This window comes from Diabrotica virgifera, chromosome 4 (assembly GCF_917563875.1).
Source record: "Diabrotica virgifera virgifera chromosome 4, PGI_DIABVI_V3a".
NCBI classification, from domain to species: domain Eukaryota; kingdom Metazoa; phylum Arthropoda; class Insecta; order Coleoptera; family Chrysomelidae; genus Diabrotica; species Diabrotica virgifera.
Genome location: NC_065446.1, coordinates 67,320,270 through 67,346,813, shown reverse-complemented (window position 1 = coordinate 67,346,813; position 26,544 = coordinate 67,320,270). Strand labels below are relative to the sequence as shown.

Sequence of the window (26,544 nt, the reverse complement as noted above, 5' to 3'; positions counted from 1 at the left end):
TAAAAGACCGTTACTCACGAAAATCTATAAAAATCATTCTAGCGGTTTCTGAGAAAATAACCTATTGCCAGACTTTCTCGCAACCCTGTATGTGAAGCAGGCGTATGATAATATCAAAATGAATAAATTGTATGAAACACTGAGCTCCTTAGTTTGCTCAAATTGCTCAAGAAATCATGTAGTATGGAGAGGCTTCTCATCGGATAACTTTGAAGTGAAGGAGAATATGTATCCACGGTGCTTTTTAATTGTTTATCTAGGAAAGCTTTATCAGAAAAAGCAGAACAAAAACTACCGGATTCAATAATGAACATCACCGTCTGGCTTTTGTTGGTTATGGTCGATGAAATCAAAATATGCATCGAGGAAAAAAAAGAAAAGAATTTATAAGGGTAATAAGACCCACACTGACATATGGTAATGAAAAATGAACAATAGTGCAGCCGATATGTGAAACAATTGTGCATTTAATGATAGAAGTATATAATTTGGACCACGTATACTACACATATAAAGGTTCAAATTTAGATATGAGGCCATCTCAGATTTTGCCTATTACAAAAATGGAGGGGATTCAAAATGGTGACTATACATATGTGACTAATAGCACGATAACTTTTGAACGAGACGTCAGATTTCAACCAAATTTGGTATATAGGTTCTTTTTTTGATGTATAAGATCGAGGTCTTGAACCGGAAGAATCGGTTTACCAATAGCTGTGTTTTTCCTGGTTTTTATGTAAAAATATGCTGTTTTTTTTTCAATTCTTTCACCCTGTATGTATTAATTTTTCAAAAAGTTAATACCACCATTGAAAAGAGCGTAAAAATATTTTTTAGGAAATATTTTTAACTTTTTAGTTATGTTAATTACCATTTAATAAATGCAAAACGTATCTTCACATGTACCTATATGCGGCAGATTCGTGCAAATATTATAAGAATTATTGTGCATTTAATGGTAGAAGCATATAATTTGGACCACATATACTACAATACGAGGCCATCTCAGTTTTTGTTCCTTTTACAAAAATGGCTAGCATTCAAAATGGCGGGAATTCAAAATGGCCACTATACATATGTGACTAATAGCACGATATCTTTTGAACGAGACGTCAGATTCAACCAAAGGTATGTAGGTTCTTTTTTTGATGAATAAGATCGAGGTCTTGAACCAGAAGAATCGGTTAACCAGAAGTTGTGTTTTTACTGTTTTTTTTTATGTAAAAATATGTTGTTTCGTTTTCAATTCTCTCACCCTGTATATATAAATTTTTCAAAAAGGTAATACCGCCATTGAAAAAAATGTAAAAATATTGTTTAGGATATATTTTGAACTTTTTAGTTATGTTAATTACCATTTAATAAATGAATAACGTATGTTTACATGTACCTGTGGCCGGCAGATTCATTTTGAATGCATGCCATTTTTGTAAAAGACAAAATCTGAGATGGCCCATATCTAAATTTGAATCTTTGTATGTGTAGTATGTGTGGTCCAAATTATATGCTTCTACCATTAAATTCACAATAATTCTTATATTATTAATTGCACGAATCTGCCTCACATAGGTACCTACATGTGAAGATACGTTATGCATTTATTAAATGGTAATTAATATAACAAAAGAGTTCAAAATATTTTCTAAAAAATATTTTTACGCTCTTTTCAACGCCGGTATTACCTTTTTGAAAAATTAATACATACATTGTGAAAGAATTGAAAAAATAAACAACATATTTTTACAAAACAAATCAGGAAAACACAACTTCTGGTAAACCAATTGTTCCGGTTCAGGAGCTCGATCTTATACATAAAAAAGAACCCATATACCAAATTTAGTTGAAGTCGGACTTTTCGTTTAAAAGTTATCGTGCTATTAGTCACATAATATGTATCGTCGCCATTTTGAATGCCCGCCATTTTTGTAAAAGGTAAAATCTGAGATGGCCTCATATCTCATTTTGAACTTTTATATGTGTAGTATATGTGGTCCAAATTTTATGCGTCTATCTTTAAATGCACAATTCTTATAATATTTACACGAGTCTGCCGCACTACAATGAAAATATTAGATGTGGAGAAATTGGAAAGGCGAAAAAGCAAAACGCCTAGGGCTTATATGGAGGCAAAAACACGACTGCAGTCTGGGTATAATAAATAAATAAAAACTTACGAGAAGTGAGTAATAAACCTAATCACACTCTCAAGGTCCCAAAGAGTTTGATGGTTGTGGTATGTGATAAAAGTGGATAATAAGAAGTCAAAAATGGTCTTAAAACGGGACCCAATCAGGAGAAGAGGGAAAGGACGTCAAAAACAAACATGGTCTAATAGTACAAGAAGATCTCAGAACGATAAGAGTTCATTTCTGTAGAGAAAAACAACAACAAAAATTAAATTTGTCTTCCACAAAAGAACTAATGAAATGATATAATCCTAACGAATATAAATAATTTCTTGCTTACCCCACTCAGTAGTCTTGGATTCTCCTTAAACTTTTCTTCGGCTTTTTCAGGTCCACCAAGCTGAATTAATAAAGTCCTGAATGCTTTGTCTGTGGGTACGAACACTGTATATGGGCCTGTTTCATTTAAAATGGTATCCAAACCTGACTGTCTTAAAAATTTCGACATAGCAAACAAATTATTCTTCTTTAAAATTTCTGGTAGTTCCAACAAATGTTTTTGATTTTCCGGAGAGCTAAAGGTTTCTTGAATGGGAAATAGATTTACTGGAGAGACACTTTGTTGAAATGTGATTTCTGTAGGAATAGGTGCTAATAAATTCTTGTTGGGAGCTGATTGAACAGTGGAAGCTTGATTAAGTAAGTCGTTTGCACTGTTCAAAATATGTGGAGTTCGAGTAGACTTTTTTTGTTCACTAGTTGTGCCAGAAGGGAAATATGTGGCTGGAGTAGAAGAAGCTATTATTTTGGTTCCTATGTTAGTTTGTAAAGCGGGCACATCACCTTCCTCGTTTTCGTAATTTTGAGTATGTTGGAAAATATTTGGTTCTTCAGTGGCAAAAGAATTTGGTGTAATGGTAGCAAAAACTGGTTTTAATGTGGGAGAATAATTTGTTTTTAAAGTGGTTGAAATAACTTCAGGTTTTTTAGTTGTTGTTTTTGTTGGTTGTTTTAGATTATCTGGTAATTTTATCTCACCCCTTTTTATCTTGCTTAAAATAGCATCTACGTCAACTGTTTTGTCCTTATCATTACCTTTAACTCCTTGAACTTTTAAAGTTCCGTCACTTTGTTCTTCTAAAAGAACAAATGTTACCTTTTTTTGGTTGGGTAAATTTTTACCTATACTTTCTAAACCTCCACTAGCACCTGTTTTTAATAATTCAAAATTTGAAGAAGGTACGCTTTTAGTAAGTTCATCTAATATTTCTTTTGGAGGTCTTTCGGTTGAGGTAGTTGTTCTCGAAAAAACTAATTTCTCTAAATCACTCCCAGGTTCTACCTTTACACCATCTGGTACTAAACTAGGATCTGATGTCTTAATCAGCTCAACCTTTTGACCGTTAGGAAGCACTATTTCTTCTATTGGTGTAGGGGAACCTGAAGGATTTCTAGCTTTTATTAGTTGTGCTTTTTGTCCATCTGGTAATGTAATCTCTTGAGAAATATCGCCAAAGCCTTTTGATAGATTTGGTATAGCATTTGGATCAGTGGTCCTAATAATTTTAACTTGATGGCCACTGGGCAAAGTTACTTCTTCATCACTTTTATTAACAAGATCATCAGGTCTAATGACTGTAACTTTTTTACCGTCTGGTAAAGTTATTTCTTCTTCTTTTCCTCTTGGGACGTTGGTTTGATCATCGGCAGCTATTAGTTGGATTTTTTTACCATTAGCTAAGGATATCTCTCTGGAAGATAAAACTTTTCCATTTTCGTCCTCAGAATTTCTACCTATAGCTAACCTAAGTTGCTCTAGTAGATCATCTTTACGTATCCTCTGGGATTTATATTCCTTTTGGAGTTGATCTAAATCATCCAAAGATTGAATAGTTTTTACTTTAGATTGAGGTAAAGCAGTTGGAAGAAAACTTAATCCTAGGGATGGTTTTTCTATTTTCTTCGTGGTAGTTGGTTTAGGAGTAGTAGTTGTGGTAGTAGTTGTAGTGGGATATTGAATGTAATATTGTTTAACTGCCTGTTCAAATAAGTTAACTTCTTCTGGATAAACCAATCTTGGTGCTGTCAGAGATGAACGTGGTTCTGATGGAGATGTTTTATATAGTCGTTGATACAATTGTTTCTTTTGATTTCTTTGTTTATCAATAAAGTCTTGATGTTCTTCCTGTGCTTTTTTAAGTGCTTTTTCATACTGCCTTTCAACGAATTGGTTATGTTTTTCTATTATTATTTGTTTCTCCTTTAATTCTTTAATTCGCTGTTTGTTTTTTTCTGGATCAAGTTGTTTAATTTGCTGATCAATAACTTCCAATGGATCCGGTGTTGGTCTTGGTTGAACAAATTGCGGTCCAAATGAAAGTACCTGCCGAGCTGGTAGAAAATTTGTTTGCGTGTGATGCTGGATAATTTTAGAGGTATCTGTTGGTTGCTGACTTGGAAAAACAACTTGACTAGACGCTGTTTGAGCGGTTGGTGGTGATATTTGTTGGAAGGTTTGTTGTGGTGTTGGGACTACATTAGAAGGTATCGACTTTAGAAGGGGTAAAGTGTTTAAAAACTCATTTCGAGCAAAATTCTCTTGAGTATTCTGAGATAGTGGGCTTTGTGACACGAGTTGTTGCTGATTTACAAAGGAACCTTGGAACCTTTGTGCTGCTTGAAGATTTTGGCTGCTTTGAAAGTGTTGTGGTTGAAAGTTTTGTCTGTTCTGTGATAAATCAAATCTATGTTGGTGTTGTTGAATATCACTAAGTATCTGCCCTTGTTGTTGAGGTGAAAGTCGACTCGTTCGGTCAGCATTGGGTGCGAACTGCTGAAAGTAAAGGTTAATTAGTTTATTAAATTCTAAGATGTTTCCTATTTTAATTATTACAATTAAATAGATAATATCACATAATATAAAACGGTGTTAGCATTTTTCACTTTTATGGGAAAAATGAACAATATAGAACTTATTAAACGGATATTTGTGAGAAAATAGTATGTACAAGGTAATTGAAACACCGTATTTATAAGTAATTTGAAATTATCTAAGGTTAAACGATAAAAAAAGTAGTGTTTTAATGTTTTAGTGATTATGTTTACTAATTATGACCATAACAATAAAAATAAATAGAAGATAATTCTTTAATTTCAATTAAATAATAAAAATGAAAGAAGTTAATCTAAAATCTGAGATTAGTCAAAGCTACATGTATTATTTCCTTATAGGCGTAAAAGCAGTAAAAGTAAAAGACGTAAAAAGTCCAAAACCTGCAAAATTTTTGCAGAAGAGATTTTTGAAGTCAAACTTCGGAGATTCATTTCTTCAGTATTCACAAGATGAATTCTCTACAGGAATACTTCAATTACAAGAATACAATTAACACCACACAAGTTGTACAATTTTAATCAATTTTTAATGGGTATGTTGTATTTTAACTGGACCGAGCCTAACTGATTGTTTCTTCTTCCTGTTTGGTTGGTTGTTCCTGTAGTTGCTGATGATGACTCGTGTTGGGCCGAAACGCGTCCAAAGTATTACATGTTTTTAATAACATTAGTGGTTCGTCTTGGAAAGAGTTAATGTTTTTATAGTTTAGTAGTGTTTCTTCAATTCACACAACTTGGACACTTCACACAGGGACTTTTTTTAAACCAGTAGTTATAAGAAATACCCAGATTTCTGAGTATATCTTTATCACTAATGTGAGTTGTTTCATAAACAACACTTAACTTATAATGCAAAGCTGGCATATCAAAATATTTTCATTATTTAATCGTAGTGAAGTAAATTCCTCTGTGGGAAATTTTGATGAATTATAATTAGAAATATTAAATAAGAATATATTATATAATTCTACAAATTTTAATTCGTTAAAATGTTGAAAACGAAAATTCATTTTTTGTAGAATGTTATCAAAAGGTCTCTCTGTTGTCGACATTATCAATCTTCATTCTCTTTCTTTCATGTTCAAACCCCATATTTTCAGTTTTATCCCAAATATTTTTAAACTGCTCCCGTTTTTTAATTATCGTATTAATAAAGTCATCAATTTGTCTTATACAAAATGCAATGTCAATTGACTTCATCTGTAAAATGTCAAATAAAAGATCAGTAAAAGGAAAAATCTCTGCAAAAAATTTAAATCGAAATATTCTTTAAGCTAATGTATGTACCTAAGCAGACTAAGCACCCCTTAAGGCTGTATGACACTATGCATTTTCTTGTATCATTTCTAATATCGTTTCTGATATCGTTTCTTGTATACATTTTCTTGTATCATTTCTTGTACGTACATTTGTGCCCTGTATGACACTATGCAAGTTATTGTATCGAAAACTGTATGAAATTCGGCACGTGATTGGTCGAAATTTTGTTTGTCACCCTGTCACGTTACATTGGTATGGTAGTACTGCGTCTACAGCTGATTTTAAGGATTTTTATAAAATTTATAAACTTTTAAAAACAAATGTTTTAATGTTAACTAGAATTTTTACGTTGACTGTTGATTATTTGTGTTTTTTATTTTGTTTTGATATTTGTGCTAAAATATTTGCATTATAATTATCTTCAGTTTGATCCAAATTGGAACTATTGTATTTTCCTCTATTAAAAAATTATGCAATATGAAACCCAAAGTTATTCTAAATATATAGTTATTAGTAGAACAGTAGTCCATACCAAACGGTATATTAAGTATCAATAAAATATTTATAAATAATACCTACAAAACACAAATAAATTAATCAAGACATAAATCATATGATCTCATGTTCAGCCGCCATTATGACATTTAGAAGTTTTACCAGCAGGTTTTACGTTTTTGCTCTTTGCGCAGAAATTGGCGCAGTTATTGTACAAGAATCTGTGCCTGATACAAATTCTTGTATCGTTTCTGATATCGTTTCTTGTATCTGTGTATGACACTATGCATTTTTTTGACATATCAGAAACGATATTAGAAATGATACAAGAAAATGTATAGTGTCATACAGCCTTTAGAAGCAGTAACAGTCAGAGCATCCCACTCTTGGAAGGCGATCGAACGATCGCTTCTGCAGGGTACCAAAATTCGCGCGACTAGTGGGTGCGGTCATTGAACCCTGACCAATCTTTATACGGGACTACTGCATGACAAGCGGCGATTTTGAGATGCGCTTCTGTCAGGGGTGGACCGAATAGTTGAATTGTGTGCATAGTGCATATTGAGTTCCTTCCTATGCGATTAATTTTTAATATTTTTCAATGCCTATTGCCTAGGTAATAATATGTAGATTACTGGGATTGGGGAAAATTTTTGATAATTAAATATTAGTTAATAATATATTTTGTTATATCGAAGTATATAATAGGGAAGCGGTGCTTCCCCCGCTTCCATGGACCGCACGCCTCTGGTAGTGACATAGTTGTAACTCTCTTTAATGGTGAGCAAAAAAGGTAAAACTGCTAGACAAACAAATATTCCTGCGTAAAATGTGCAGTGCACATGAATTATATCAAAGGGATGTAGGTACTGTAACTAACTTTTTATTTATAGTCTAAGATCCGAATAGGAGGTCAAAATGTACCCATCTGCTTGCCGGATGAAACATTTTTTTTATTAAATTTCGTACATAGACAAATATTTCTAGCATGGGTTGCCTATCAAAATCGTGTCATAGCGATCCTTAACGGGGGGGCGAAGGGGGTTGAAATCAATGTTCCAAACACATTTTTTTGGCAGTATGGTAGAATTATTTTATTTTTAATTTAAATAGAAATATTCAGTACAATTCATAGATTACTCAAGAACGAATTCAAGGAAAAATACTGAAAAATAAGCCAACGGTGGCAAATTTTTAAAAGGCACAAAATATAATGAATTTAGCGGTGGACATCAGAACTCATCATTGAATCGTGGTAAACAAAAAGTTCAAAAAGATTTTATTAGCTTATGAGTTTCTCTAGGTAACGGTGTCAAGTTTTTTTAGTTTTATCTAATTTTGACTTTTTGATATCACTCAGAAGTCAAAACAACGAATTGTTTTTTGTAAAAAAGGGTGAAAATGTACATTTATTATTGTTAAACAAAAAATAAGTATACAACAAAAAATATCTCGACAGCTTTACCTCAAGGAATGTCTAAAGAAAATATATACAAAATTCCAGGTGGGTCGGTCAAGTAGTTCTTGAGTTACAATTTCTACAGCCTTTGGAAAAAGGAGTTTTGAGGAAAACGCGTTAAAAGTATTGTCAACTTTTATTTTCAATTCTTTTTTTGTCTTTCAAATCGTAAAATGAAGCACACAGGAATATCTTTTTGAATAGCGGAGTAATTTACAAAGGAAAATAAAAACAGCTGTTAACCGTTGTTCACTATCTTCAAGCGTGCTGGCACGAACCTGCTGCAAATCGAGTCGAAACTAGGGCTATTTAACACTATCTCCCTAACTCCCTACCTTCGACTCGTTTTATAGCAAGTTCGTGCCAACGCGCTTGAGCGTAGTGAGAAACGGTCAACAGCTGTTCTTATTTTCTTTTGTAAATTACTCCGCGATTTAAAAACATATTTCGGCGTGCATCACTTTACCATTTGACAAACTAAAAAGAATGTTGATGTGGTCCTTGTATTGACTGGTTTCGCAATTTTCATACCAAGTAACTCTTAACGAACATCTGCCGGGTTCGTGCCTAGTGGTCCCATATGGGAACAGTTTTTTTCTCCATTATTATTTCATTTACAAACCATTTTCTTCTTAAGTCTTGTACAGAATACTGTTATGTTTAAAGTTTTTTAATAAATTTTGTCGACAACAAAAAAAATGTTTTCTCGGCGTTAATGAGTTAACTACACCCATAGAATATCAGATTTTCAAGAAATCGGGAATATTCGGTTTTTTTTAGAACGTAGCACGTAGATTAACTACTTAAACGTAGCTTATATTATTCTTATCCTCGTTAACAATGATTGACTTCCAATGAGCCGAAAACAAAAAATAACATTATGCAATTCCGTATAATAGCTCGGAATCACGCAGAAATTGTAACTTTTAGAAATGTTATGAAATAATAAGTAACAATTAATTTGTCTTAATGGCCCCTCACTGGGCAAAAGAAACGATTCCATAATCTATCGTAATAAAGCTAGATTTAAAAATGGCTTAAGCACGAACTTTCGTAACAACTAATGATGTTATTGTTTGTTTAATCATATGTTTAAGAGAGTTTGAAAAAATCAATGAAATCGTTTAAATTATATTAAATGACTTTTTATTAAGCTCCATTAGGATTAGAATTGTTATTAAATTATTGGTTTACATTGTCCTTAAAAAATCCACGAGGAAAATAAAATTCCTGTAGCTGGCTGTATACCATAAATCACAAAAATACAAGATCATATGTAAAAGGTATATTTAAAAGACCCCAATAAGGGTTACATCACAAAACAAGACGTTTTCGGATTAATAGGTAATCCATAGTCAGTGTTAAGCCCTAAAATAGTAAGTATAACCTAATTAATAGTAGATAATGTTATAAAAGTTGACTAAGGTTAAGAATTGACAGAGGCCATACTTACAATAGTTTTTGCACGCGTGAGTAAGTTTTAAAGGGTTCTTACCCATAACTTTTTGGTGGCTCACGCATGCATGCTATTGTAAGTATGGCCTCTGTCAATTCTTAACCTTAGTCAACTTTTATAACATTATCTACTATTAATTAGGTTATACTTAATATTTTAAGGCTTAACACTGATGATGGATTACCTATTAATCCGAAAACGTTTTGTTTTGTGATGTAACCCCTATTGGGTCTTTTAAATATACCTTTTACAAAGGATCTTGTATTTTTGTCCTTAAAAAGTTTATGGATGACTCACTTTAAATTTTGAATAACTTCTGTGATATTCCTTTCTTATTTATTGTTTAAAGATTTTGCTCTGGGGCCATTTGTAACATCACAAATAGAAAAATTCGATTTGTCGTGTTTAGTGATTGCAATTGCTGGATGCAGCATCCAGCAATCCAGCTGGATCCAGCGGTTTTTTTTACATGCTGGATCCGCAAATGTGTCAAATTCGCGTTCATAAAATCACCTTCCAAAGACGATATATTCTTGTAAAAATATGTCAAGGAAGAAAAAGGCAAGGAATTAAGTTTGATTCTTGACTGCCGTATAAGGTGGAACAGTTTGCTCAGTAGGCTGGAACGTTTCTACAGCCTAAATGTTTGCATCGATAAAGCGCTGATAGACATTGATTCTGCGATAAAATTCTCTGCTAGCGAGTGGCCCTACTGGCGTTTGGTCAATAATCAATGACTTGATCGCCACTTTTCAACCGTTGAAACTGACTGTAGAAGCTTTTTGCAGAAGAGAGCCAACTTTAATAAGGGCAGACACAACCATGAAAATTGTCTCGAAAAGTAAATAGCCAGAACCAAGCACTACGCAACAAAATCGCGGAACGGCGCCTCTCGAAAATTACAGGTACATTAATGTACTTACAAAATCCAAATAAGTATGACGAAGGACTAAACAATCCTGGTAATTTCCCCATGCCGAAAAAGAATGCAATGTGACGAGATATGAAAAATTTGTTGAGTCGTATAAATAAACAAGTGATTGTGAAACCAGTGCAAAAGGACATAGTGGAAGTAGAAGACGGGCCAGCTAATCCGGAGCCCGTGAATTTTACTTTTGAACAAGAACTTGAGATTGAACTGAAACGAGAGAGAGAGAAAGAGAGAGAGAAATTTTTTATAAAAAAAACTGGTTCCCAAAAAGATTACGAAAATATTTTGAAAAAGGAGTGACCGTTTATGAGACCGAAGAAGAGAAAAGCGATCATTTGTCCATGGTTTATACCTATTTAATGACCTTAAAATCGACCAGCGTAGAGGCCGAAAGGACTTTCTCTTTAACCGCCTATAAGTGCAGCTCTGTGAGAAGTAGGTTTATTTGATAAGACTATCGTCTTATCGCCCAAAATCGTGTTTTCATTTCAATTCCACACTTTGCTGGATCCGCGCTGGATTCAGGCTAATCTTGCAAAAATCCAGCTGGACTGAAAACGCTGCTCTATTCGTGTTCCCACGCGGCGGTGATATACAAAAATATGCAATCCATAATAAGTAAGTTTTTTTAAAGTAAGTTACTCAGTACTCTACCAAACAATGTCATAAGAATAATTAAATACAAGAAATTATTTCTTCTTCGTCTTCTTCTCCTTCTTCTTGTTTTTTTTAATAGACATGACTGTCTCTTTTTTCAATGCGTTTCCAGTAAGTTGTCGTTCCATTGTTTTCGTGGTCTTCTCACTGATCGTATTCCTATTGGGGCACCGTCTCTCGCCGTCCTTATTACTCTATTTGTTGTCATTCGGCTTGTGTTGTCATTCCATTCTACTCTTCTGGTGTTGTCTTAACCTGATTATTAATGTTCTCCACCTTGCATCTCCGTCATATATCTGTACTTCTAGCTCTGTCCCAGAGTGTTTTACCATCGATGAGTTTTCATCTCTGCTATTTCTAGCAATATTTTTGTCCTCTCTGTGTCAAGTCGTGTTTCTGCCGCTTATGTCATTATTGGTCTGATGACTGTTTTGTAAATTTTTGTCTTTTATTAATAAATTAATATTAATAAATAATAAATAATAATAATAAAATTTATTACACCTAAATACATAAAGTTTTAACAAAAAAGAAATGTATAAAGTCAGTCAAAAATACAAGTTTAAAATTATGACATTTACATAAAAGTAAAAAAACAATAATTAGCAAGTGCACTACTTATATAAGTTTTTATAGGTACATTTAGATATGTTAGTTCCATGTACTATTCATAAAATCGTTTGTTGTATACGGTTCTAATTTACACAAAAAGCTTACAATCTCCCTTTTTATCATGGAGATATCATCAGATATCTTCAAGTGTAGAGGCAGGTGGTTGTAGAATTGTATACCTGCATATAAAGCTCCTATTTCCAGTAATGTGAGTCTATGATAAGGGATATTGTAGTTGAACTTGTTTCTGGTGTCAAAGTTGTGGGATATGTTAAATGGTTGAAAGTACCTACTGCTTGTTGGTAAATACGAGTTTGAGACACTCATATATGTATAGGGCTGGTATAGTGAGTTACTTTAGCGATTTAAAATGACTCCTGCATGATTCAGAGTACCTATTTTAATTGCTTCATGACACGTACTGCTTTTTTTGTATTATAAAAACTTCGTTGAAAGAACTACTACCTCCCCATACTATGATGTTATACCGAGCTCTCGAATAAAAATTAGAAAAATAAAAAGACTTTACTACATTGATGTTAACATTTTTTACAAGAATTCTTCTAGCATGCTCTGCTTAGTTCTTTGCAAATATTCTCGATATATGTGAAATCCATGTTTTGGTCAATCCAAACCCCTAAGTATTTAATATACTCAGAAAAGGGTATCAGATGTTCATTTAGGTTAATATTGTCAGGTGTGTCTGGACCTCGGTTTGTTTTAAAGAATACAGCTTTAGTTTTTTCAGTATTTAAAACTAGTCTTGAATTCAAGAACCAATTTTCTACTTTTGACATCAAAGAGTTACCTAGTTCAGGTAAATTTCGGGCAGAAACCAACAGTGTACTCTCATCTGCATATTTTTTTTATTGGCTTTAGCATTAGACCATGCGGCCAGAAACAAAGTAAATAGTACATACATAAACATAATATATCTTATCTAAACTATCTAATTATTAATCTAATTTAAGGTTATCTAAGTCTGACCGACCTTTTTGTTAAGAATAGATATAATAAATATTTTATTTTCAAAGTGAATTTTTGCTAAATTAATCTTAATAAAAATTTTGGGATAAGGACAAGGGTCACACTTTTCTCATTCAAGGGTTTTTCTTTTTTCTTAATAATTATTGATTACCTATATACCCACCCCACACAGTAAGGCAGGCATGTAGGCAATCAAAAGGAAAGACATTTAAGGTTACAAGCCTAATCTAGTCATTCTATAACTTAATTTTACAGTCATATAGGAAAAACAAAATAAAATCAAAAATACGTTTATCACTCAGTGCCAAAAGATACATAACATTATAGGGACCGTAAACGTTTAAACTTCTTAAATTTTTTGTAAGAATGTCCGACTGATGTGTGTACTTCTTACAATTAAAAAATATACGATCCAAGTCCGCCGTTTCATTGCAAATATCACAAAGATTGTTATCAATTATTTTTATTTTGTATAAATGTGCCGGATAGCAAGCATGTCCAAATTTCATCCGAGCTATGGTTGTTATGGAACTTCTCGGATAATCGTAATTTTAATCTGCATAATTAATAATTAATTCCTTAGTTTTAGCAACTGATGCCAAATCATTTAAGTAGATAATAAATATTAGCGGTCCCAGAACACTATTTTTTTTTTGGATATTTTTATTTCTCCATATTGTTTCATTAAGGCAACCTGCGGCTATATTTGCTCTATTCGCTTGATCTTCCACTTCTTTTTCGAGCTTTCCATAGTTAGAAAGTATGATGCCTAGATATTTAAACTCCATTTGTTCTATTATCTGACCCTCTAGCTCTAATTTACAGCTTAGTAGATTTGCTGTTATAACCGTACACTTTGTCTTTTTTGGGAAAATTTTCTGGCAGATATATTAAATTGGTGCAGCATTTGTTGTAAATCATCTTCGCTTTGAGTTATGAGTATTGAATTTTCTACTCAGCAGATTACTTTTAGTTGTTTTTCTCCCATTTGATATCCTTTTTAGTCCTTACTTTATTATTATTGCATCCATGATCAGATTGAACAATAAAGGACTCAGAAAATCCCCTTGTCTTATCATATTTCCAGCTTCAATTGGGTCAGTTAGTTTATCTTCTACTTTTACTTTTTTTTGTGTTGTTCATTTCAAAGCCCAGAGGAAAATGGAAAGGTCAATGCTGAGTATATCGCTTCGTGACCGAGTTAGAGATGAAGACTTAAGACGAAGAACAGGAGTTACCGGTGTAATTTCCCGAATTGCCACCCTGAAATGGAACTGGACCGGACACGTCGCCCGAATCAGTGATGGGAGATGGACGAAGAGATTACTTGAGTGGAGGTCAAGATTAGACAAAAGAAGTAGAGGAAGACCACCTACTCGTTGGACTGACGATCTCAAAAAAATGTCTAGAAATTGGATGCAAAGTGCTCAAAATAGAGCACAATGAACAAAAATGAGGGAGGCCTATATCCAGCAGTGGACGCAAAGGGCTGGAGGATGATGATGATGATGATGATGAATTTCCTGCTCATCGCCAGATCTTCAATATATTTCGCTTAACTAGTCATCATCGTCATCATCACTCTCGTTTTACTCTATGTGTGTGGGCCCTAGTATCCTCAAGAATGCCTCTCCAGTCATCCTTATCCATCGCCTTCCCCTGCCAAGCACGTATTCCCATATTTCTCATGTCTTCATCGATGTTACCAATTAACAATGTTCTGGATCTTCTTTTTCTCTGACTAATGGGTCTATCAAAGAGCATTTTTCTAGCTAGGTCAGTTTGTTTCATCCGCATTACATACCCTACTCACCTCAGATGTCCTACTTTAAACTATTTTACGATATAGTGTTTCTGGTATATTCTATAAAAATTCGAAATCTTATCGTCTTCTCCACAGTCCATTGTCATTCACCGCTCCATATACAGTAAGGTCCCTTTTTATGCGGATTTTTTTTATGCGATTTTGAAGTTATGCGGTTTGTATTTCATCCAAAAATTTCTATTAATGATAAAAAACATTCTAATTAATATTAACTATTCCCATCCAGATGTCATTAATCTGAGGGTTTGCAATTCGGGTATTCGCATTGTTCCATGATGTAGCATGTAGGTATTATATCAATCTGAGTTCCGCATTGAAAGGTATAACCTGTAATTCTTTTGAAATTAAATTTAAATGTTTAAGTATTTAAGAGTTTGTTGCTGATTTCAAGTTGCAGTATAATAAACAGCACATTTTGATTTCTGGATTGAAACATTTAATTAAGTGTCATGAAGTTTTATGTTTCATTAGAAGAGGTTTTTGCAATTTCAATATCGTTAGTTTGCGTTTTAAATTCCTTCTTTAACCCATTAGCGCCCAGCGTTACCATATGGTAACGTAAAACACATGATTTTTAAAAATTCTGCGGTATGGCCATGGAATTAGTCAGCCACATATTTTGAGAACTATCGTTTCTAGGAATACTTCAGGCACCTATAAAACGTAACGGATTCGTATTTTAGCCTTTTCTCAACCGTCGAGAGATAATCATATGACAGTGTGGTTTAAATTTATAGAAAAAGATGGACGTCCGTTTTGCGTAAGCAATTTTTGATAGTCTTCTAGTAACTATATTTGCATATTTAAAAAAAACTAAGTTTATTATAGCTCAACTTATTATAAATTGTTGTATTTTATCAACAACTAAATGTAGCGAATTCGGTAGGAATAGTCAAAGTACGCCGTTACCATATGGTTACGGTGGGCGCTTACGGAGTCATAATCTTATTTTTTCTTCAGTCGTGGATTTTTGTTACCAGAAGCGATAGTGTTACTGGTGCGATGAAAAGATAACTCTGTTGTTACAATAGCATCTACGAGTTGTGATGGTTCAGCATTGGGCACGGTAAAAAGATTTTCTCATGAAGAAAAAGGCCATATTCAAGTAAGTCGGCCTCACTATATTGCTGAATACAACAAAATATGGTGGGTACCGAGTGGATGGATCAAGGTGTTTCAACCTACCTAGTAGCAATTTGCAGTAAAAACGGTACTGGCAAATTGTAACATGGTTGTTTGATGTTGCAGTCCATAATTCATGGCATTTATATAAAAAAAAATTAAAAAAATATATCCTTGCTATCGTTTAGGAGAGAATTGGCCCAAGTTCTTCTCGCAAGATATGGAAGTCGTCCCTTATATACAGGAAGACCTAGTCTACATAGACAGAACTTGCCAGATCTTCGTTTTGATCGCTTCGACCATTTGTTACATCAAGCAGTAGAAGGCGATGTGCTGGAGACAGATGTACAACATCTGGACGAACAATGTGTAAAAAATGCAACGTTGGTTTGTGTGTTAATTGTTTTATAGGATACCACACCAGACGATGAAAATATTCTCAAATAAATATTTAAAAAAAAATTAAAAAGTTTGGTTTCAACGGTCCTAAAAATTCCTCAAGCGCCCAGCGTTACCATATGGTAACACCATATAATTAAAAAAAAAGACAGGAAACCGAAAAACTTGTTTTTTGGATTAAATTATTAACATTTTCATCAAATTAACCCTAAAAGTAAAGATTTTTAAATAAAAAAAAAACTTGGGCGTTAATGGGTTAAGATTTTATTTGGCCTAATGGAGAAAAAAACATCAAACACATACAATTTTTGGCGGACAAACGTCCACCGTTTTATGTGATTTTAGAAATCTACGGAACGTATCCCTACTTTGTCAATGCAAGTAAAGTCTTTTTTATGCGATTTTTTTATATGCGCTTTTCTGTAGAACGTATCCATCGCATAAAACGAGACCTTACTGATTGCCTTAGTACTTTCCTTCCAAACATGTTTATCAAATTATAATAGATAATTTCCGAAGTGGAAATCGAAATGTCAAAATAAACGTATTTTAAACTAAAATTGTGGTTAATTCCCAATAAAAATAGTAATTAATATTAAAATAGGTTCAGGACAAATATTTATAAAATTCGTTTTCGCCTTTCTACTTTTTACTTCTAATGACGATGTAGGAAATAATTAATAAGTACATACAGTGATTTAATGTTAATCAGAAAAACAAACAAATGATTAATGAGCAACAAGTCATGAAATGGTTATCACTCGATCCAAACGGTATAATTTTTAAATAAATAAATCAAGGAGTTCAATGATACATACATTCACATCACTTTCATTTTTATCCAAATATTTCACACGTGTAATGCTACTTATTTTTGCACCCAGATGCTAAAAGTGATAGTTCAACTAGAACTTTACAGAATCAAGTGAAGTGAAAGTATTTGCAGTACCAGGGACTGATTAAGGCAATATTAAAACAAACTGGAACATGAAGTAAAACCACTTCTATGTAAAAGGTATATTTACTAAAAATTTTAAAAATCCCAATGGATTGAATAAAATGTGTTCATCAGAACGTTTTCGAACCTATCGGTCCATTATCAGTGAATTTGAATACTTGCAAAATAGCCCCAGAACCAAACAATGGTTGTGATTATAAATCAATCTACATTGTGTTAAAATAATATTGTAAAGGCTAAACGCCGAAGTTCATGGATATAACCTCTGGGAACATGGTGATACTCTACCCGAGGACCCAATACGAGGTACCATCCGTATTCATTTCAGATAAGTCCATCTCGCAAGCAAAAACAAGTAAAAATAAACATCTGGCGGTGAGTCACGCGTCCCACGGCCCAAGAAAACTGTACGCCGATGACAAACGTTCCCAAGTGAGACCTGCGAACGAATACACTGATAGTAGGATGCGCAGAACTGTCTACGCAGTTAGCCGGTGCAGGTTATGTCTCGCTTAGGTTCAATTTGAGCCGGGCCTTAATTTCTTGGACAATATCGGTGTCATCGTAGAGTGCTTTTAATTCGATATTGGTTCTGATCTTATACTGGTTTGTGTTAATGTCGTGGTGAGGTCCGAAAGTTTTTCTAAGTATTTTTCGATCGAAACGTCTGAGCTTTTCTTCGTTTGCTTTGGTCATGGTCCACGTTTCGCATCCATATGTCTTGTTTAGGTGTCTACAAACTAATAACATTTCAAGTTGAAAAAGTTTCGAAAAAAAAAGTAAACAAGACGTTGATATGAGAGAATATTTATTTTGGACATTTGTGTTCGAGAATTTGATCTGTGCATTATGTCTGCTTGATTTTTCAATAAGGAGGTGTGTTCTTACAAAAAATGAGTAATTTAACATCAGAATAAGTAGCCCAAATCGTAGCTTTGATTGGAGATGGACGATCGCAGCAATATGTTGCTGATGTTCTGGGAATACACCAATCCAGCGTTTCAAGATCTTTGAGAAGCTATAAAGAAACAAGGAAATTAGTTCCAGAACGTCCCAGGTGCAAGAACCCCGCAGATGACCGTTATTTACGTCTGCAGACTTTGCTTATACGTCATGTTACAGCTAGGCAACTGCAAAATGATCTTTTCACAGTCCGTAATGTTCGAATAAGTGTCAATTCGATTATAAACAGATTAAGAAAATTTAGAATCAGATCCATTCCTAATAAAAGAAGTTTTATTAGGAAGAAAGAAGTAAGCCTGAAAACAAAAATGAAAGTATTTCAAACCGTATACGAGCCGGTGATACTCTACGGTAGTGAAACGTGGACAGTGAACGACAACATCCGTAGTAAAATCCAAGCATGTGAAATGCGATATTTACGTGCGGCATCCGGGGTGACCAGACGTGATTGTTTAAGAAATGAAGACATACGTGAAAGGTGCGGTGTTGGAAGGACCTTAGACAGACTTGAAACGAAACAGTTATCGTGGTTCGGACATATGGCGAGAATGAGTGAAGGTAGAACTGTAAAGAGGGTATGGAAAGCGGCATCTGACAACAAACGAAGAAGAGGCAGGCCAGCAAGAACGTGGAATGCAAATATTGGAAAGGCTTGCGGAAAAAGAAATATTGGGTGGAGAGAAGCAGAAAGACTAGCTACCGACCGAAAGGCATGGAGACGTCTCATTTCTCCACTTACCTCGACACCGTAAGGTACAATAGGACGGCTTAAGTAAGTAAATAAGAATCAGATCCAGAATGCCTGCTACTGCTCCACTGTTAACGTGAACACACCGTATGGAACGTTTAAGGTTCGCACGTAAACATGTTGATTGGAATATTAACGACCGGGCTAATATTATTTTTACTGATGAGTCAAGATTTGCACTTTGTGGATACCACAGACGTTATTCCAGTTTAGGAAGAAACAGGAAAATTTGCATTTGGAGTACATCTTCTTCTTGATAAGTAACATCTTCTTCTTCTTGATGTGCCTATCCGTGCGGGCGCGGATTCTGGGGTTCTGAGGTTCTTTAACCAGGATGTTCTTCTTCTTCCTGGACCTCGCTTTCCAAATATTTTTCCTTGCAGGATGGCTTGTAGAAGAGCATATCTAGATTCATTTCGCATAATGTGTCCAATGTATTCCAACTTTCAAGATTTGATGGTGGTCAGTACTTCTCGGTTCTTCCCCATTCTTCTAAGGACCTCCTCATTTGTGACCCGATCAGTCCATGGGATTTTAAGAATTCTCCGATATAGCCACATCTCAAATGCTTTCAACTTTCGGCACATATCCTCGTTCAAGGTCCATGATTCAACACCATAAAAATTACAGAGAAGACGTAACATCTCAACATTCTTACTTTTATACCAAGAGAAAGGTTGTGGTTCTTGAAAAACGCGCCCATACGGTTGAAGATTGATCTAGCTTTTCCGATGCGCGCTCTTATCTCTTGTTTGTTGGTCCATTCTTCATTTATTATGGTGCCGAGGTAGTTGTAGTGCCTCACTCTTTCTACAGGGGTTTAGTTGATATAGAGTTGACCTTCTGTTATCTTTTTCTTGCTGACGATCATAAGCTTTGTTTTCTTTACGTTTATATTGAGTCCATATTGTTGACTATAATACGTCATTTTGTTTATGAGGACTTGTAGGTCTTCTAGGTTGTCCGCAAATACTGTGGTGTCATCTGCATACCTGATGTTATTTAGCCGGTACCCGTTTAGTAGAATACCTTTTTCAGTTTCGTGCAAAGCTTCGATAAATATTCTTTCAGATTAAAAATTGAAAATTAGGGGGGACAAAATGCAGCCTCCCTCACTCCACGCATGATTTTCATATATTCGGTGTGTTCACCGTTAACTCTGAGGTTTGTAGTCTGATTCCAGTAAAGGTTTCTAATTATTTTCAGATCTTGGTTGTTAATTCCTGCTTCTTTTAGTATTTGCATCATCTTGGCGTATTGTACTCGATCAAACGCCTTCTCGCAATCAACCAGACATGCATATACGTCCATATTGACGTCTCTGCATCTCTGGAATAAGACTTGTATTGAAAACAAAGCCTCTCTCGTACCAGCAGCATTTATGAACCCGAACTGGTTGGACGAAATTTGACTTTCACATAGCTTGTAAATTATCGTATGGATTACCTTTAGGAACAATTTTAGGAGATGACTCATCAGGCTTATCGTACGGTATTCTTCGCATTTTTTGGCTCCTGGTTTTTTTTTTGGAAGTGCAATAAACTCAGACTTCAGCCATTCTGTTGGTATTTCTCCAGATTTGTATATGTTGTTGAATATCTTTGTGATTATTTCTATTGATTCGTTGTTCATCAGTTTAAGTAGTTCTGCTTGTATATTATCGGGACCTGCTGGTTTGTCATCCTTTAGCTGTGTTATGGTAGAATAAACTTCCTGCTGTAATATTCTTGGTCCATCATTTACCTCATCTTCTAACTCAAAGGTGTTATCTCTTTGGCCTTCAAATAGTTTTTCTAGATATTCTTTCCACGTTCTAATTTTACTCTGTCTAAGATGATGTTTCCGTCAGAATCAGTTAGATTTCCTCTCTGTCTCCGTCTGTGTCCACCTGTGAGTTCTTTAACTTTCCTATGTACATTGTGATTATCGTACTTTGACTGTAGAGTCTCATTTTCCTTCTTTTTCTTTCGCTTCTCTAATTTTCCTTCTTATTGATATATTAATTGTTTTATATGTGTCGGGGTCATTTTTGGCATTTCTTCTTTCGTCCACTAGTTTCAGGATCTCATCTGTCATCCATGATTTCTTCTTGGTTAATGTATGTGCCTTTTAGTGTTTATCCTTTACATTTTGAACTATTTCGGTCATCTGTTTGATTATTTGTTCTTCGTTCGATGCGTCTCTAATTGCAGTCACTTGCTCGTTTAACGTGGCTTGGACCCTCATTTTCGTGTCTTTTAGCATATGTAGGTCGTATGATTGTGATTTCTTTTTCTGCACTATTTTGGAGTACATACGGTCTCTAATAAGAAGTCTTCCACAGAGAATAAGGGACGTAATAAGAGCCAAATGTGGCAATAGCAGATACTAAAAAGTTCAGTTTATATGTTCAACAATTGTTATTTTAATTTTTCTTTAATTTAAACCACTGTTAAATATTCCTACGTTTCATTCTCTGACATTTCAAAAAAAAAATAGATATTAATCACACTTCTAGACTTAATCAATTTTTGGGATACTTTTTGGGACGAGTGTATATTTTCTTCCTGTAATTATTTATAAGAAGTTGTTCTAGGTGTTTCGTAATGTATTAAGGGCAACAGTTAGCTGGAATACCACTTTCTTCTGCCCTTTAATTATTTTTAGGTTTCTTATTATTTCTTTATCTTCATTCAGAGTTGGTTCCTCACACGCCCTCCCTTCATCTTCTTGAAAATTATCAAATTTCCCTATAGTTCCTCTTGTTGGTCTGTATTTAACAGATCTTCGAAGTATTTCGCCGATCTGTTTAATTTTTCTGTTGTTTCTCATAGAAGTAAACTGTCTTTGTTTCTGCAATACTTTGTATTATTCTTCTTAGTTTCTCTGGATTTGTTAACTTCTTGGCATAATTGTTTTAACTCTCTGAGGTAAAAAATGTAAACATCAATAACAATTGAGTTTTTCCTGTTTCAATGAATTGCTACATGTTCAAGAAAATTTGTTGAATCCGTTTCTGCTGGTTAAACTGCAGCATCTGATGCTACGGCCGATATTAAAATAGAGGCGTCTTTCTTGAAGGTAACTCTGCCTGCACACAACATCAGCCATGGAACAAGAACGAAAAGTGAATGTCGACCAACTGACTAATTGACCTGCAAACAAATTGTTTCTTACTTAAGTAATCTCATTGGTAATCGCTTGCCTCGGGGAAACCAGAAAACCCGTTTTATGTATTATTACTTATATTAAAACATAATCGCAAATATTAAATGCTCGTCTGTAAAAATTGTTATATGAATATAGGTATTTCCTGGATATGTGATTTGTGGAGAAGATCAAAGTAATAGGAAGTAATTTTAGTATTTGGAACATGAAGCTTCAAGTATGCAATCTAAAAACACGCTAGTTAGTGTAGGTACAGAACGAAAGTTTAATTTAAATTTAATTAAAAATACTTCGTATTCATAACATATTGTTTATTAATTTTTTATTTAATTATTTACCTACTCAGTTTTTTATGATTTTTGTAACGAAGTAATTAAAGGCCGAACCAGAAGTATCATAATATTTCAAGCAGAGGCAGTTATTGTAAGGTACGGAAAAACATTCACGTCTATAATACAAGAAGCAATTGAGGAGGGTGATGCACACATCTAACAATCAGTCGTGTGATGGATGACCGAAGTTAAGTTTAACGTTTGAGTTAAAGTTAAGATAACTCTCAGGAATAACGTGCTCATAACTGTATAGGTAAAATTTGGTGTGATGTATCGCTCCCAGTTATGAAATAGTTATATCATCAACGTTATATTAGAAATAAGTTTTGAGGAACAAATTTTGAAGTAACAAAGAGAACCTTATGTACAAATAGTACAAGTTGGAGTGAGCGCGAGAGATTGTTCCGAACATACCCGTCGTCGGCTACTGCCGATGACCGAACAGCAAACAGCTGTTTGGGTTCCTTGGTGTTTCTAAGTTGCTTTCAAACGGTAGATAGAAACAGGGTTGCCAGGTTGGTGTATTTTCCCAAAATTTTGGGTTAATTTGAAAGCGTCTATTGAAATTTTTCTAAGCAGAAATTGTAGTGGGATTTTTTGGGGGCGGAAAATTATGGATGATTTTAAGGGGTCATGGTAAATTAAATTTGCGAATGTACATAGAACTGTATATTATACTCCCATATAATCGAAGACAATAGGAACTATGAATTATTTCCATGGCCCTCGTTGATATTGTAGTATGAATTTTGCTTTACTGTTCTCTTCATTTGACTAATAATTTATTAAAATGCGGCAACAATTTAAATTTGGGGACTTTGGGGTATTTGAGCTTCAATTTCAGGGAATTTCAGTTTCTAAGTGGGGGATTTATAAAATATCATCTGGCAACTCTGGATAGAAAGCTCAGTAGGTACTTAAAATAAAATTTCAACTTATATCGCTCGATTTGATTTTTGTATAATTTTTAAAATTGTATTACCCTTCTGTTCTTAATTATTAAATTACTAGCTTCTAAATTCACTTGATTTCTGTCTAAAAACAAGTCAAAAGATGAACCTAACCTTGCATAACTACAGAGTTATCTCATAACTTGAGGTTTAACGTCGCGTTATAAAGTGACCAGATAACTCAAGAACTGTCAAGAAATAACGCAAATAGTTAAGTTAAGTATGATACATCACACCAATTCGATGGTTATAACATAACTACAGGATAACTTTACGTTAACGATAACTTCGGTCATCCATCACAGGGCAGAATATCTACTAATGGTACGAGGTGCAAATCAAATATATGTCGTTTATTAAGGAAATCAAAATAATATAGTACCACAATATTGTAATAGCTTGCCTTACAAATAATGTGTAGGTAATATGCAGTCCTTTACAGTGAGCCAGCTGTAACTAAACTAGGCCACACGGGCGATAATTTACGGCGCCGTAAGAGCAGTAAACCTGACGAGGCATAGGCATTGGTTGACTAACTCCTATTTCATCTACAATTGGTGGAGGAGTTAGTCAACCAATGGGTTTATTGCTTTTACGGCGCCGTAAATTATCGCCCGTGTGACTTTTCTCTAACAATAGTCGTATTCACGATGCGATTTAGCAGATTCAAATTTGGTCAGCACAGAATTTCCGAATTACCCCAGGCTGTGGGTGAAAAAACGTGATATAATTCAGGAATTTTTGAAACCTATCAGGTGTTGTAAAGGACCATGCCAGGAATAACTTATACTAAAATATAACCAAAAATTTTGTGCGGTTTTTTATTTATGACGATTTTCATTTGTTAAATTTACAATTTTTAAAGATTTTTAATTTTGAAACTTAGGATATTCATTTTAGAGAAAAACTTTTAAACGGAAAATTGTAGTGAATTAAAAAACCTACAATTTGAGCTATGGTCAGTTTAATTTCGTTAATACGTTATTGCAAAACAGCCTGCGAAAGGTCCAAAATGGCCGTTTTTTTGCAATTGCCTTATTTATTGTAAATATAACTTTTATGTATTTTTTAAGGCTTTAAAATTAAGATCTTTCAATTTTAAACATAAAAAAAATTGTATTGCCCGATTGGTGAACTTGTTGTTTAGATATTATAATTTGTTTATCCCAAGAGGTCAAATGTCCAAGGCTATAACATTTTGAAAAAAAAAATCGAACAGAGTTAATCCAAGATCCACTCTCGTTTTAAAGACTTATATTTTCATATTCTGATGTAAATAAATGCGTATAACATTTTTCAACCTATTATTTCGGGTTTGAAAGTAAGGGGGCAAATTTCGTTATAAATATTTAGAACTGAAGCCGCCCCTGTACATCCTATGCGTTTTTAACTTGCAGGTTATTGTTGGTGAAGAAAAAATAAAGATTTAAAACTAAATAAAAATTTTCTACGACCAACTGCAGCCGAGATAATTGTTTTTGTTTTCTTAAATCGTAGTGACTTTATTTATAACAATTAAGAAATTATTTCACAGTCATTGACTAAAGGAAGACTTATATTATCTTAAAATAAAAATTATTTTAACCTAAAGTTACATTTAATTATTAAAAATGATTTTTAAAGTGTAATGGAGATTTATTTTTCGTTACGACTATGATTTATTGTGTCGGTTGCCCTTAGCAACGGCTAGCAACTTATAATACATTGTTTCACGGTTTTTGCTTTAAATTTTAAAGCACCGCTTGGATTGGCATGAAATTTGGCAAACCTATAGATAACATGTTAAAGAATAAAAATGACATTGGGCTTCTGTGTGCTTTTGTCCTGGGGGTGAGTTTCACCCCTTATGAAGGGTGAAAAATATATGTTCAAAATAAGTTCGGAACTGGATAAAACGTCTAATTCTAAGCACTTTTCGTTCTATAGCATTTTTTCACCAAGTTAATACCTTTCGAGTTATTTTCGAGTAAATACTTTAATTTTTCTACAACAAAAGAAACACGTTTTTAGGCGGTTTTTAATAAATAGTTTAAAAAATAAGTGTTTTATTGAAAAAATGGGTTTTAACAAAAATATAGCAAATTAAAAATTGAAAAAAATTATGTATGCATGAAATCTCTAGACCCAGTATAAACAAAGTTCTAGCTAATGAAAAATAGGTTCATATCTGTCAAATTTCAAAGTGAATTATTTCAACGTGAAATAATCAAAAAACTTTCTGGAGAAAAATAATTTTTAAAGCATTTAAAAAAATATGTATATCTGTTTTTAAAAAATGTTTATAGCATCAAAAGTAAGCAAGTTACTCTGAAAATAAAGCTGATCTCTTTTTTTTTGGTCAAAAAACTCGAAAGTCAACCCCCAATTAGCATCTTAAATCAAATTAATCATTACCGCTTTACAAGTTACTTTGCTCATGTATTATTTATATGATCTATAAGTATTATCGGTTCAAAGGACTTATTTAAAAAAAAATGGTTTTAAAATAAATCTGTTTTAATTTTTAATTTAAAAAAAAAGGTTTTTTCTAAATAACTTAAAATTTATTAATGTAACCAAAAATTACAAATAGTAAAAAAATTTAGTTTTTGCTGTTATGAATATTTTGGATTTTTTGCTTTTGTTTGGAAGGCAAAAATTTGTTAAGATATGGATGTTCTAAATTTACATACACTCGTGATTATTGACTAGTTCAAGTCCTTTTAACTACTGCCCCTTCAAAAATAAGCACTTTGAACCGATGAAACTTACAGACATAAACGACACATAAATTAGTAAAACAACATTGAAGTAAAATTGATTAATTTCATTTTTGACGCTAATTAGGTGGTGATTTCCCGAGTTTTTTGACCAAAAAAAAAAAGAGATCAACTTTATTTTCAGCGTAACTTGCTTACTTTTGATGCTATAATTGTTTTTTAAAACAGATATACATATTTTTTAAACACTTTAAAAAAGTTGTAATGATTTTTCTCCAAAAAGTGCATGATTTTTCGGTTATTTCACGTTGAAATAATTCACTTTGAAATTTGACGGATATGAACCTCTTTTTCAGTAGCTAGCACTTTGTTTCTACTGGGTCTAGAGATTTCACGCGTACCATTTTTTTCAATTTTTAATTTGCTATATTTTTGTTAAAACTCTTTTTTTCAATAAAATACTTACTTTTTAAGTTATTTGTCAAAAACCGCCTAAAAACGTGTTTTTTTGTTGTTAAAAAAT

The 26,544-nt window shown here is 33.5% G+C and overlaps 1 protein-coding gene across 2 annotated transcripts in view; it reads right to left on the bottom strand.

Moving 5' to 3' along the window:
* LOC114324810 (uncharacterized) overlaps positions 1-26,544 on the bottom strand; it is a 177,999-nt gene that overhangs the window by 28,480 nt on the left and 122,975 nt on the right. Inside the window, exon 2 of one of the 2 annotated variants that reach the window (XM_028272679.2) lies at positions 2,470-4,962. In XM_028272679.2, the coding sequence (XP_028128480.1) occupies positions 2,470-4,962 (2,493 nt within the window). The remainder of the gene's footprint in view (positions 1-2,469; positions 4,963-26,544) is intronic. The other variant, XM_028272680.2, reaches the window with a different exon arrangement.